Here is a 15,215-nt window from a genome sequence, read left to right as displayed (position 1 = left end):
GTCCACCCCCTGTCTCACAGATGAGGAGCTCAGAGACCTGAGATAACATCCCATCATAAGGAGTCCATCCATGTTCCAGAACTTTGCGAGTGTGTGTGAGTGTATTGTGTGAATGTGTGTTTCTGCGTGAGTGTGTATGCATGTGAAAGTGTGTTTGAGAGTATGTGTGAATGTGTATGTATTTGTGTGTATGTGTTTGTAAATGTGTGTGCGTGAGTGTGAAGCTGCTGGGTAGTGACCTCAGTGAGCACAGACTGTTATTAAAGGGTTATTGCCAGACTGTGAGAAAGGACTTGCTGGGAAGCCATTTGCACCAGGGCTCAGCTGCTTGTTTGTCCACTTCTTGCACCTCCCCCTACCTGAGAGAAAAACAGAAGTGTGTGTGTTCGCAAAGGAGAAACATTCAAGGGCCATGTACTCAGCTCAGTGCTAGAGCGCTTGTCTGGCAAACAAAACAAACTCCTGATGTCTAGTGAGGCTTTTGACACGGTCACTGCCTCTGCTCAGCTTTCCCCCTAGTTGGCGTGAGTCGCAAATAAGCATGCTCCCCAGGACCGGGGGACACCTCAGGGTCAGCATTCTGCTTGGCAGTGGGGAAAGGCAAGTTGTGATGGTGGAATATTATAGGGAGTTCTTCAGAATGATCCATACAGGACCACCCTTTGCAGGCTGCAACCTGCGCAGTGCTGTTCTGGGGGCCTCGGGATTTGAATTGCTTGTGACTCTCTTCCGTCATTGTACCGGTGCCTTTGTGGAATGGGAGTCTGGAAGAGTCTCAAGCTAGAAAATAGCTGTGAGTAATAGCGATCTGTTCCTGAGACAGACTGCAGCAGTGAATCTCCACAGACAAGGTCTGGTGGCCAGTGGTCAGGGTGGAGGTGATGTCCAGGGGTCCTTCAGCTCTGCCGACTTCCTCATGCACAGTTACTGAAGTAGGAAGCTGCAGGCCTGTGGGTAAGGAGGGAGAAAGTCTGCTTTATACATTGCTGGTTGTACATCAAGGTTGTTGCTTCCCTGGGCCTGGCCTCCCATTCTTGCTTTAAGGACTCAAGCCTGTAAGCTGATTTTCCCCCAAGTATTCATTGACAAGTCTGCTGTGGTGATCAGGCTGGGTCTCTCCCGCTCACTCAGAACTTTATGGTTAGACATGGGAACACATTAGAGGGCTGCCCTGTGATTGCAGGACACCTATCATTTGGCCAGGACTCCAGTGCTCCACAGATCAGACCATTCCCTCTGCTCCTTTGACTTTGTCCATTCTGAGTTTGTGAGTAGTGACATCAGGGACGGAGTCAGATAACAACAGTCTTCATGCTTGTTCTGGGCTCACTCTAAGCACAGGCTCTGTATATATCATTGCCTTAGTGACGGCTGTAAGCCATGACTTGGAGGATCCCTCACAGTCACTCCTCATGGCTCTCCAGTCTTGCTGTCTCCGACTGGAAGGGAAGTGCCACTGTTCACTAAGGACCCTGTGTCCCAAGTGGTCCATTCAGGGGCTTGTTGGGTCCTCTCTGCCCTGCACTTGGAATGTACAGGACTTGCCCCCCCCACTGACACCTCTCGGCTAAGAGTGTGCACAGCAGCGGGGCCGGTCCATGGGTGTTCCGGGAACTGTGGGGTGACCAGCCTATGGAGTCCCCACACAGCTTCACCCCACAGACAGGTGTTGCACATGACCGTTGTGCCACAAGTAGCAGATCTTTAGAATGAAAGCCCGTCTGAGTGGCCAGAAGCAGAAAGGTATCAAAGTGAAATCCTGAAGAGAGGGCATCCCTGGCTGGCAGGTGGAGGCAGCCTTGGCTGGAGGTGCTGGTCTGTTTTCCAAGTGCAGTGGGAAGCCTGGGGAGGTTTTCAGCTGAGGAGCAAGGGCATCTTGTTTGAATTTTAGTTTACCATGTTTGCTACTTGGAAGATAGGGCTTGTAAGGCAAGCATGGGCGATCAGCAAGAGGCTTTGACATCTGTTCGGGCAGGGTCAGACTAGCTCCCCATGCACCCTTCTCACCAGCCTGACAAGGGCCTCCAGGGTGTCCTTGTGGTGACTGCCTCTTCAGGTCACCCTGCTCGTCCCCAGCTCTGCAGAGATGAGCTCAAGTAGCCATATTTCACCCAGTGGTGTCTCCGAGGGTTTTCCTAGCATTCTCCCTGGCAGGAGGCCTTTGAACTCTTTCTCACCAGGAAATCTGCCATTATGTATAAAAAGCTGTAATTTGCGAGATTTGATATTTCTATAGAAATAAGTTGGCACAGATGCAGTCTCAAGAGAGTCCTGGGCGAGGGGTCAGGGCAGGTTCTGCTTCTCGCTCTACCTGCCTCACATCTCGGCCATCGTTCTCAGCCACGCTCAGTCCGCAGTCCGCCACCAGAGCCTGAAGTTGTAGCAGCAGCATGCTTTACAGACCAAGGGGCTCAAACTGCCCTTCCGCTGTGCCTCACTTCCGTTGTCTTTGTGTTAAAGTACCAGGACACGAACATGCAGGGAGTCGTGTACGAGCTGAACAGCTACATAGAGCAGCGCCTGGACACAGGCGGGGACAACCACCTGCTCCTGTACGAGCTGAGCAGCATCATCAGAATAGGTAAGGCGCACGCGCGCGCGCATGCTCAGGTCACTCCGCTTTGGAGAAGGGAGGCCTCTGTCACCCTGGGGGACAGGGCTCTTTGCTGCCTTCTCTTGCTGGGCTCAGCCTGAAGTGGAAATATTTTGGGTAGAAAAGTCCTGGCATGAATGGACCCACACATTCCTGGATTACCTGAGATCAAATAAGTGCCCACCGGCCGTGAGTGGGGCTCCCATCCGGGATGGCACCCGCTTTTCTTTATTTATAATTAAATAGCATCTTCAAAAAGGAAGATGCTAGGTTTTTGCAATAGCGCTTTCATTTATTCTTCGAGAATTTTACGCAGTATGTTTTGAACTTGTTTCTCGCCCTCTCCCAACCCCTTCCAGCAACTGCCACCCAGCTAAATGTTCTGTCTCCTAAAAGAAACTTCGTTTTTAAAGGAGTCAGACATTCTCTGGACCTATTTGGGTGGGCAGCATTTTTACGTGTTTTTCTAGAGATAGCTTGTACTGTAGACAGGATGGGGTGGGGGGTTGAGACATCCTTCAGACATGACACTTTCAATTGTCCATTAGGATACTGAGTCTTTCGAGTTTTTAATCTAAGAATAAAAACACCCCTGGCACCTGGACATCAGTATTGGCTAGGACCTCACAGTGTGCCAGGCACGATGCAGGCTATCACAGGTGATGACTGGCTCCTTTGCCATCGTTACAGTGAACTTGCCACCTCATTGTTGTATTGATAAAGAGGCTTTGGCTTATACTCACCCAGGCAACCTGCCTAGACCCCAGTGAATTACAGGGAGTTTATAGTGTTTATCACAATAATTGCCTTTGTATATTCCTGAAGGAACACGTAAGTTAAGTATCTGTTCACTTCAGTGCCATGTATTCATTTACACAACGCTTTTGGTGGGTACTTACTTAATTACTCAATGTTTTTGTGGGGTATTTTCTATACCCAAAAATTAAATTCCGTGCCCTTCTGTCAATGTCCTCACATTGAAGGCCCTGCCTCTGCATCTACATGAGCGGTGCAGCCTGCCGTGTGCGTTGGAGGATGTCATGAAAGTATTTGCAGTTAGTGGTAACTGGGAACCTTTTGACTATGCTGTTGGGCAAAGCCACACATTGCACTGTTCTGTTTATGGGCATCAGTTATATCAAGCAATCCATTCAAAGGCTGGTACCTGAGTCTCACTGTAGAAGCCATGCTGTTATGTTCCTCCATTGAGATTAGTTTCTTCCTTCTTTTTATTGCTTTGGCAGCCACAAAAGCCGACGGATTTGCACTGTACTTCCTTGGAGAGTGCAATAATGTAAGTATCTATATTTAGATTTCAGTGCCCTAGATAAGAACGTCTCACAAGTGCTCTAAGAATCCACTGGATTGCAAACAGTGGGCGTGTCATAACAAGTACCGTAAGGCCCGTTTGTACTTGGCCTGTACACACGGACCGACCCTGCCTGCCAGGAACGGCCCAGCAGCACGAGGGCCTAACATGCAATTGATTGTGTCCTTTTGCTTTGGTTTATCGTGTGTTGTACCACGTGTGGTGTTTCTAGAATGTGTGTTTCCTATAAAAGCTGCTTCAGCCCCGTGGGCTGTGATGCCATAGAGGAAAACCTTCGTCCTCCCTGCACTTCATCTTCCTCAGAGTCAATAGGAACAAAAGCTTGGCATTTGTGATTTGCTAAGGGTCTGAAAGGTGAGTCTGTTAAAAGCCCTGGGGTGGGTAGCCCTGTGGCTGTTCCTGGATTTATGAACGTGTACATGTGACACAGCCCACGGTCGCTCTCAGCACACACACACACACACACACACACACACACACACACACACACAGAGGCAGATGCATTTCAGCACCTTCAGCACTGGTGTCTGATTTGTTATGCTATCACAACGATCTTAACACTTTTATTATCACAGAGTTCGTTCACACGCTTATGTGGTTAAATGTGCGGCTTCTGAGTTAGGCAATACCATTTCTATCTGTGGCGTGGAACTGCCATATGATTCCTATGCTCTTGAGTAACCAGGCATGGAGCATCGAGGTTACAGAGCCTGCTGGCAGAGAGATTGAAGAAGGGCTCTGAGATCCTAAAGCTACGATTCCTGACTGGCCCACCAATGCAAAGAAATGGAGCTGCACACAGACCTCGGTTGGTTGACCCGCCCCACAGTCCTCTCTCTCCTCAGCCATTGTTTGCTAGTGTGATGCAACAGCCTGCTAACATCTGTCTTCCTGACATCAAAGCTCATGTGCGGAAAGGACCCTTGCTTACCCCAGCACCTCCCTTGGTGCCTGGCAAAGAGCAGCCAGACAAGAATGTCCACTGAAGTGCATCCTGCAGACCTCTTCAAATGCTTGGAACCGTACCACAGACGGCAGCGCTTAAGACGGCTAACCTATGAAAACAGAAGGCTGCGGTTTTTGTTTTTTTTTTTTCCTGCTCATTCAAAATTGTTTCTAAATGTTGTGGGGATAGTCTTTAATTTGAGATTTAAGATTTATTTTAATGGACACACAGACAGATGAGCATGTCAGTGAGACATGCCACGTGAACCTGAGTCGGCTAGCTGTGTCTACCCCTGGAAACATTTCCCTCTCTGTAGCCACAGCACGCCACTCTTGCTCTTATGTTCTCTTACCTGGTACCCACTGAGCTGACCAGCTCCCCTCCCCACTCACTCCCCCAGCTGCCTGTAACCTACATCGCCAGGTTGCCTGTGCGAAGGCTGTGTAGTGCCTCTCTAGAATGACGGCTGCTGAGATCAGGTGCACAGGTGGCCCAAGCAGGGACCCGGCGGGTCTCCTCTCTGCTAAAACTTGGATCCTGGACATATTGCCAGCTTTTCACCGGAACAAATGTGATGGGCATGGACTTTGAGCAGCAACTGTGGATGGAGGACAGGAGCCAAAGGGACCCTGGAGGCTCCGTGTGGCCGACATACGAGTCCCAGGGAAACTGGCTTAACTGGAGTTAGATTCCCAAACTCTTCTGCTCACTCACGTGGCTGAGCCTACGATTAGCCTCATCAGAGGTGACTTGGAAAAGCCTTCCTGCGTGTGCTACTCTGCCCTTGGTCTCCCTCACCTTACTAAAGGCTGGCTTCAGACATCAGCCTCCGGTTGGGTGGGTTCATGAGCAGGATCCTCCTGGGCAGACTTTTCACACTCTTCCCCTTTCAGCATCACAAGTGACTTGTGTTAGGCGTGGCTTAACATCTCCTCGGGCATCAGGACTTGCAGTCAGAATGTAGCTTTATCTCCTCTGAAACTCACATTTCACCGGGTCTTGCTTTAATTTTGAATCTTGTATTTTTTTTTAACCCCATCGTGGAGTCTGTAATTTTTTTTTTATTTTTTATTTTTTTTTGTGATTATTTGTTTGCCCAAAAATCAGTTTTCCTGGACTAAAAGATTCTAAGAGAACCTTTATCTGCCTGGCCGGAAAACTCAGCAGTATGAGAACAGTTTTGCTCCATGATTCCCCTGTGCCTTCCAGGTAGGGAGATTGTCTTTTTCGCTTAGGGGCTCCTATCACCAGAAAATGACCTTGCTCGGTCTTCCTTGCCATCACTCCTTGACCCTGCTTTTCCTTGGAGTCCTCGTCTTCCGCCGAGGGAGGTTTTTTTTCCTGTAGCTTCCCTCAGGGAGAGGTGACTGGTAGGAACTCCAGGCTGGGTTGGTCTGGATGTTCCTCATGTACCCACTTTCTTGGGTGATACATTTCTTCTACAGGCTGACGAACTTCTGACTTTTAAAGTCAGCTGAGGCCTTTTGCTATCCTGTCCTTCCACTCCCTCCCTCATCCTTCTACGATGGTTTTTATCCCTAGATGGAGTTAAGTTCACCTTCTGCTTCTTCCAGGTTCGCTCTACGAATGCTTATGAGCTTCCGTCTTCCTTCTGATTCTGATTTGCTTCTTGTTCCCTTCTTCAAGGCCCCTCTCCAGTGTCAACTTGCTCACGTTTCCTGTGCCCCACCCCCACAGCTTCTTTTGTATATAGTATTAGGTTTTTTTGTTGCTGTTTTTGTTTTTTACCGTTTTTGCCCGGTGTTGAAGCGCCTTTCCTGTCCTCTGCAGTGAGAGCTGGGAACTGTTTCTGCTGGGCCTCTTAACTGTACTGCCTGGTGAGATCCTCAACACAGGGAGGTGGACAGGGCCTCTCGCTTCCTGCTGCATCTCTGTAATCTTTCAGAGGAGACCCCCCCCCCCCCCCCCCCCCCCCCCCCCCCCCCCCGGCCCGGGGGGCGGCCGCCCCCCCCCCCTCTCCCCGCCTCTTTTTTTTTTTTCGGGGGGGCCCCCCCCCCCCCCCCCGCTCATTCCCATTGGCCTGTGGTGACGGAGTTGTGGCCCATCCTTGTATGTTTGGGAGGATGTGGGTGCCCCGAATCAACCCAGGAGAGCTGATTTACTTACAGTTCTCTAGGGAACCTCACACAGCTAGTCTTTAGCTGGTACCCAAGGGAAAAAAAGACAGCTGTGAGATTTTCTTAACCTCCCAGAATCCCTTATTCAAGTCATTTTAGGTTTCTGGTGGGACTTTTTACATTAGTCTCAACCCAGTGATACATCACAAATTTTTGTTTATATAAATATATATAGATATATAGATATAGATATATATGTATGTATATATGTGTGTATGTGTGTGTATTGGGCTGGGGAGATGTCTTCCTTGGCTAAGAACCATTCCTATTCTTCTAGAAGACTTGGGTTCAACTCCCAGCACCCACATGGGGAGGTAATCGCCTGTAACTCCAGCTCCAGGAAATCTTATGCCTTCCTGGCAGAGGCATGTACACATGTCCATGCGTGTGCACACACACATTCATGTAGACACACATAGACACAAGTGAAAAAAGCACTAACATATACAGCACATTTTTCTAGTGTCTACAAATGAGTAAAACTTTCTGAAGAGTGGAGGTCTCCCACTTAGAACAGAGGCTGCTGTCTCTAAAAGGCGGTGGACCCCTTTGCAGCTGAGCTCGCCTTCCGTGGGGAAGCGAGGCTGTTGCTGCCGCCTGTGTTCACGCATCCTTTTTGTTGACAAGAGGATGGTGTTTTGTTGTCCTTTTTTTTTTAATTATTTTAAAAATCATGTTTTTGTTTAAGAATGTCACACGTGCACATAAGGTAATTTGACTGAATCCACTCCCTCCTCCTCCCCCCTCCAGGTTACCCTCTGCCTTTCTCTGCACCATTCCTTCCCAGCTTTGTGTGCTCTTTGCTGGGTCTGCTCAGTGTGGACATGTGACTGTCTGCTGGAGCTGTCCACCAAAAGCCGTCAGCTGCCAGTGGACCCTCAGCAGGTGGATGGGATTTCGTGAGCCCTCGCCACCCAATGCACACCCGGATTTTGGCTGAGTTGATCTCATGCAGATCTTGTGCTCACGGTCACAGTTACTGTGAGTCTGTGTGTGCAAGGCACTGTCATGGCCAGCAGACATTGTCTAGGTGTCTAGGCATCTTTCTACTTCCCCATCAACCTTCCCCAGCCCCCACATCCACAGTGACCCCTAATGCTTGGGGGTAGGATATCCGATATGGATGTTTCTTTTAAAGCCTTGAGTTCCACAATCTCTTATTCTTGCCATATTGACAAGTTGTAGGCCTCTGTTTCAATCGTTTTCTACTATAAAGAAAGAGACTTAGTTGATGCGGGGTGATAGATGTACTGATCTTGAGGTTTAAAGACAAGCACTATGGGAAGAGAGTATATTGCTGTGTCCATTTAGCAGGTCAGTAGCATTAGGTTTCCCCTAGGGCCTACGACCTGGCCAGTCTTAGGTTTTTGACCAAGTAGTAATTCCAGGTGTGAGTTCTTCTTGTGGAATGTATGTTAAATCCAATCAGGAAGTGGCTGGTTAATTCCCACTTGTGCCACTATTGCAGCAGTGAGCAGATATTGCCAGGGCTATTGTTAGTGTAGCTCCTAAGGGTTACACTTAGATAAGACTGGTGATTGTTCTCTCCTGGCATCTTCCAGCACGATGAAAGCTAGCCAGTAGGGATGAGGCTTCTAGATAAATACCACCATGATTTCTCCATGTACCTGTGACTCAAGCATATGGTGTTTTCAGCACTGGGGTCTTACAGTCAAATTCTGGAGGATGGCCAGAGCAGTGGCAATAGCCTGTAATGTTTGAGGGTCCAGGATGTCACTGGCCAACAATTCCAAAAGAGCTAACCCATTTCTAGTGCTGAGACTTTTATTTGAATATATATATATATATGTGTGTGTGTGTGTGTATATATATGAATACATATGAATATATATACATATATATATATATGTATATATATGTAACCTTCCACATAAACAGGCTCAAGGGAAGAAACCACATAATCCTCTCATTAGATATAAGAAAGGCCTTTGACAAAACCCAACATCTCTTCATCATAAAAGTCTTGGAGAGACTAGGGCTACGAGGGACATATTTCAACCCGATAAAGGCAGAATAGAACAAGCCCACAGCCATAATCATGCTGAATGAAGAGAAGCTGAGAGCACTCCCACCTAACTCAGGAGCAAAGGATGTCCACTCTCCTTTCCTTTCCAGTGGAGTACCTGCAGTGTTACCTAGAGCAGGAAGACAGATGAAGGAGATGAAGCGGGTACAAATGGTTGATGTGATTCTAAACATAAAAGACTAAAGACTTTACCAGGAAACCCCTACATCTTGTAATACTCTAAGCAAAGTAGCGGGATATGAAATTATTGGTGGCCCTTTCTAAATACAAGTGATAGACTGAGAAAGAAATCAAGGTAACAACACTTCTCACAATACCCTCAAAAAATATCTTGGGCCAACTCTAACCAAGTAAATGAAAGACTTGTACGATAACTTTGAGACAATGAAGAAAGAAACTGAAGAAGACATCAAAAGATGGAAAGATGTCCCATGCTCATGGGTCAGTAAGATTAATACAGTGAAAATGGCCATCCTACCAAAAACAATCTACAGATTCAGTGCAATCCCCGTCAAAAATTCTACCACAATTCTTCGCAGAACTTGAAAGGACAATTTTCAGATTCATAATGGAAACACAAAAGAACAAACACCCAAAGCAATCCTGACTAATATAAGAACGGCTGGACGTATTGGCATGCCAGACTTCAAGTTTTACTACGGACCCATAATAATGGAAACAACAGTTATTGATTAATGGCGTAGAATTGAGGACCCAGGTGCAGGACCCATATACTCCTAGAGCTCTCTGATCTTTGTCAAAGAGACAAACTATACACACAGGAGAAAAGAGAGCACCTGGAGCAAGTGGTGCTGGTCAGATGTGTCAGTGGCACATGGAGGAGTAAAACATCCTTATCTCTCACCCTGCTCAAGACTCAACCTCAAATGGAGCACGGACCTCAGCAGAAGACTGCATACAACAGAGAGCGGGTGCCACAGCTCAGCTACAGAGCATCATTCCAGGAGGAAGTGACCTGCTATGAAAGAGACCTTTACTTGGAAGGAGAGGTCTAGAGCGATGATGAAGCTGTAGTGAAGTTTATCCAGTCGATATTCTATGCGTTACAATTTGTGAGCGGAGCAGTCTGCCATCAGACTGTCCCCCCATCAGACCTCGTCCCTGCATCAGAAAGACAGCAACATTTTTAGTTGTTGGCAGCAGAAGCAAGTTGAGGAAGTAAGTGAGATCGTGCATCAGCACTGGCTAAGTACCAGAGAACTGAGTCATGTTGTGGAACCTTCGAAGGTCCTTCTCTGCAGAAAACACACACTGAGAAGCCCTGGTTCTTTCAGCTCTGCCTCCTAAGCTGTGGCCTATTAGAGAAAGAACAGCCCTGCCCCTCTGACCCAAGGGCAGGTCTCTGGTAAGGAGACAGATTTTTGCCTGGAGTTACTTGATTTATTATTATTATTATTACATTTTACTCTTAAAACAACGAAGCATACGGTTTAAAAGAAGTTGATGCTTCAGTACAAATTAAGGGAAAATGGAAAAGCAGGGAAGCTCAGTGTTTGTGTTTGTACATAAAGCTGCAGGCTGAAAGTGTTGCCTTTCTTTATATTTGGCACCGACAGTTTACCATTGTTGGGATGGTCTTCATTCATTGGTAGAATGCGTTCTAACCAGTATTAAAGATGTCTTTGCCTTTCTTGTTAAGGATTTCCCAGGAACTTGGCTCCTTGCTTCTGGCCTGCCCCCTCCACCTGAATTTGCTTCCTAGCACTGCCATCTAGTGACATAAAGGGAGAATAACACATCTGGGTTTCCACACCACTTCCAAATCCCCCAACTTCCCATACACACTTAGTTAAAAATTGTCTTTAAAACTGAGATGACTGAGAACAAAAACAACAACAACAACAAAATCAACAGTGAAATAAAATTCTACGCATGAAGTGATCTTAGGCTTTTATACCTTCGTTGAACCCAGCTTATTGGTACCAATCTATGGTTAAATTATCCATCTATATTTCTATCTATATATCTATATCTGCTTTCATGACACAAATGTTTCCAGGTTTCAGATGTTGCTTTAACTGAAAGACTAGATATTTTTCTCACTCCTGCTCCTCCCAGGACAGAGGAAGTTGAGGTCTGGAGTGCTGGGCCTCTCTCCTTGTGTTTGTGTTTAGATTTCTAACCTCTGAAGCATTCTTGTGCTCATAAAAGTTGTTTGTATTTATGTGAAATTAGTATGGGGGTTAATCTTAAAGAGTTCTACATTCGATGTTATAGAAAATCACACATAAGTATATGTAAGGAGTATTAATAATGCATGAAGTATCGTCTGGTGGTATACATCTGTGAAAAAAAATGAAGATAGCATTGTCTTAATAGTGCAAATAACCCAGCCACATCCTTAGCTCAAAAATTATATTGATCTTGAAAAATAAAACTTTCAATGCCTTAGGTAATTTTTTTAGTGCTATCCCCAACCATTTATTAATACAGTAGATCAGCTTCATCAAGAAAAATGCTCAGTGTAGTTCACAAAAGGAATTATTATTCTTAAATACCAAGAACTGAGGCAAGAGTCACTTTGCCATGTCACAAAACTGAGTGCACACTTACAGGCCTTTCCCCTGGATTGCTTCTCCGGAGTTTATAATTCAGTGAAGCTTTCCCAACTCTGGGCACTCGTAAGTCTCAGCCCTGACCATGGAAGTTCTTTGTTGTTTCTTTCTGTTTGCCTTAGCAGCCCCCTATACTTTCATTCAACTTAGAAAAGTCATGAAGATTGTACTGTCCCAAAACAGGTACAGGTCATTCCATCAATGATTAACCCGTAATCAGAAACTCAAGGTGCTTTGGAACAGGTGACATGTGTTGAGTTAAAACAGGGTGGGCAGCCAGCGAGGTGGCTCAGCAGGTAAGAACTGCTGCTGCCAAGCCTGATGGCCTAAATTCAGTGTCCAAAACCCACATAAAGGTGGAAGAGAGAACTCTTTCCCACGAGTTGTCTGGTGACCTCCACATACAACCACGGCACATTGCTCAACAGTGATAAATAAATAAATGTAAAAAAAAAAAATCGGGAACACTCTGTCTCTGAGCATATGAAGTCACAAACCTGTCAGTAAATTCAGTATAATCCCCATCATGAAGAATTACTCATTCACGATTATTTCCAAGGACTTTTCAAATTCCAGCAAGCATTCTTTAGCGTTCTCTTCTCAGAAAGCCTCATCTATGGGATGGCTCTCCATGGGCAATGCGTACCCGAGTCTTGCAGGCCCTGCACACACCCTCTTCAGATTACTGCCTGGTAGCATGGGAATGTGTGGGGTCTATGATTCAGGACTTTAACTTGAAGGCAGAAGTAAGTATGTTGTTAAGTGGTTCATTGCTAAGCCTCCCTAAAACTGTACATTGTATTTCTTTGGAGTGAACAGCTACAACCTAAAACGAAGTAGAAAATACAAAGCTTCACTTGGAAGCTCGCTGGTCTAGCATGTTCTCTGTTATTGTGAGCGAGAAATTCTTTATCTAATGACTTTGTTGACCCCAACTCCTTTCCCTGCTATTCTGTCCGTGATGGGGGAAAGGACAAATGCCCAGAACCCATCTCACAGCTGACTTCCCCAAAGTGTGAAAAGGCACTGCCTCTTCTACCTTCCTGCCTGCTAAATTCACAGCGGTCTTTGTTTTTTTCTTGCACCCATCTCTTCCTTCTCGTCTCCCATCATTCTCTACTCCGTCTCCCATCATTCTCTACTCTTCTATCTAAAGAGGGTGTGATAACTGATACAGCAATAACTTCTAGAGCTGATGGTAGCCTTCCTCCTTCAATGCCACATGTCTTAAATGTATAGTGGAATTGTACTAAGTTTAAACATAGTAGCACCACAGGGCATGAGTCACCTCCCCGTGAATTCTCAGCTCCCAAAACGATACCGCTGTTTGCCACTGTTGGTTTTCCACCAGGACTAAAAGGTCCATAAGAGGCAGACAAATCCAGCTGGAACTGAGCTAGAAGCTTCCTCCTTGCTGGCTGGCCTCATGGGGCCAGGAGGTCCAGTGCAGGCTGCTGGAGTGGTTGGCAGCAGCTTCACTGGGGTCTTAGGGGAATCTGGTGCTGCTGCTGCTTCTTCACTAGATGGATGTGAAGGACACAGCAAACAGGCTTCTGCAAACTGATGTACTGTAGGCTTACACTTTGGTCAGGGAAGCTTCTTTTGCAGTGAACAGGGACTTGGAACTGGCTGAAGTGTTCAGAGCGCCAGCTCTGCGAAGACCCAGGACTACATAAAATTAACTCATGTTGATAGTAGTACCAATTTTCTGTCTTTCTCAAAAAAAATTAAATAAGATGAGCTATCATTTATCATCTAATCTGTTTTTCTCTCTATGTGTGCTCTTGTACTTAAGCGTACCGGGGCTCCACCCTTTCAACGGAGGAGCTACTTGAGTTCCTCTCTCACATGCACTCAGTTCAATAACAAACACCCCAGGAGCTCCAGCTGTAGGATTCCAAGTCCTGTGAGTAGAAGATGGCTTCAGAGAGTCCTCTGGTAGTGGGGGGCTCAGAAGGCGGATAAGTTGATAGTATTCAGCTGCCTCTGTGGGCACAGGGCTAACAGCAAAGTGGCATGTTACGTGGGTCAGCTGACGAAAGTAAGGCGGGACCTACCGAAGAGTTCCAGATGCTTGGCTAGTCCTGATGCAGATTCGCTAATAAGAAAATAATCTAAACATTTTTATTAAGTGGACAATAATTTAAAACATGGCTAGAGTCTGTCAAAGTGATTTACCCTAATATTTTTGAGAATGGATTTAAAATAAAAACCCAAACCAAAAACCTTTACTTTGCCTAGGGTCGCTTTATGAGAGGAAATCACATAGACCGGCCGTGGCTTTGCAGGAAAGCAGTGCGTTCTTTAACTCACGGTACCCAAAATGTGCAAGCCTAGCTCAGGCAATGTGAGTGACAGGGTCTTAAAGCAATGTTCTGAGAACATCGGAAAGGCGATGGCATCATCCAGCCCTGGGCTCGGCATTGGTTGATTGTTGTGACAGAGTCTATAGTCCAGTGGCACGGTGTCATCTTTTTTTTTTTTTTTTCATTTCACGTCTCGTTCAGAAGAGGAGGATAGGTGACAGTTCCTGTGCCTGTGTGCTTGTGAGTTCTGATTTCAAACTGACCTGTGTGAAGCAGGCTGTTCGTGTTAGACTCCACGCTGCTCACTACGAAGCGCTTTGCACCATACCATGTCTTTTCCTGTGACTGGCTCCCAGACTTTTACAGGGCGTAATTAGATAACGTTCTTCCACTGCTCTAAAGTCTTGTTGCTACTGGGCAAAGGCAGAGGAGACCATCTTAAAAAGCCATCTTTTCTTTTTTTCCCTAGAGTCTGTGTGTGTTCACACCGCCCGGGATAAAGGAAGGTCAACCCCGACTCATCCCCGCGGGGCCCATCACACAGGGTACCACCATCTCTGCTTACGTGGCCAAGTCCAGGAAAACACTGCTTGTCGAAGACATCCTTGGGGTAAGGTGCTTTAACCCGTGTGGTCTGACGATTTAATTAAGAAAGATGATATATCATCTCGATCTCATCATTTAAGTTGTTTCATGATTAATGATAAAAAAGCATTTTAAAAACATTAAAAAAAGATACAAATCCACAAATGTGTTTGTGCATAGTCTAACTTTCACATCCAGAAATTGATACCTTTTATGACAGGTACCTGTTGGTTGGTTGTCGTCACAGAGTCACAGTCCCTGTGAAACGCAGCCCTTGTTTCAACACATGCCACCATGGTTAAACAGAAAAAGGAGTTTATATCCATGCAATGCAGATGGTACCCATTTGGTTAACTCACCCTGACACCGCTGCAGGAGTGAAGGCCCATCTGAACGGTGTGCCGCAGTGGCCCGTTCTTGGGAGTCTGAGGATGGCCATTCTGCTGAGGTGGGCCGTAGACTTCTGGGTAATAGAAGACAGAAGCCAGCTGGCTGTGAGTTGGGTGTGGCTGGTCTGCAGTGACCTCAGCTCTGCTGACGTCTCTCACTGACACCCCACCCAGGAGGCCAGCATGACAGGGTCTGATGATGACAGAGGTCAGAATTGGAGCGGAGAGTTTTAAAACCAGCATCGACATCTCATCCACTGCCCTCCCATGAGCCAGGACAGCAATCACACAAATAGGCCTGAGGC

General features: G+C 46.5%; 1 protein-coding gene across 5 annotated transcripts in view; it reads left to right on the top strand.

The window, feature by feature from the left end:
• Pde10a (phosphodiesterase 10A) overlaps window positions 1–15,215 on the top strand; it is a 419,189-nt gene that overhangs the window by 360,030 nt on the left and 43,944 nt on the right. For all 5 annotated transcript variants that reach the window (XM_055615961.1, XM_055615960.1, XM_055615964.1 and 2 more), the window contains 3 exons: window positions 2,461–2,581; window positions 3,838–3,887; window positions 14,406–14,546. In XM_055615961.1, the coding sequence (XP_055471936.1) occupies window positions 2,461–2,581; window positions 3,838–3,887; window positions 14,406–14,546 (312 nt within the window). The remainder of the gene's footprint in view (window positions 1–2,460; window positions 2,582–3,837; window positions 3,888–14,405; window positions 14,547–15,215) is intronic.

Source organism: Psammomys obesus, unplaced genomic scaffold (assembly GCF_907164565.1).
Source record: "Psammomys obesus unplaced genomic scaffold, mPsaObe1.curated_primary_1811, whole genome shotgun sequence".
Classification (NCBI taxonomy): domain Eukaryota; kingdom Metazoa; phylum Chordata; class Mammalia; order Rodentia; family Muridae; genus Psammomys; species Psammomys obesus.
Note: the sequence above shows the minus strand (reverse complement) of the source record. Positions and strands in the feature narration are given on the sequence as shown.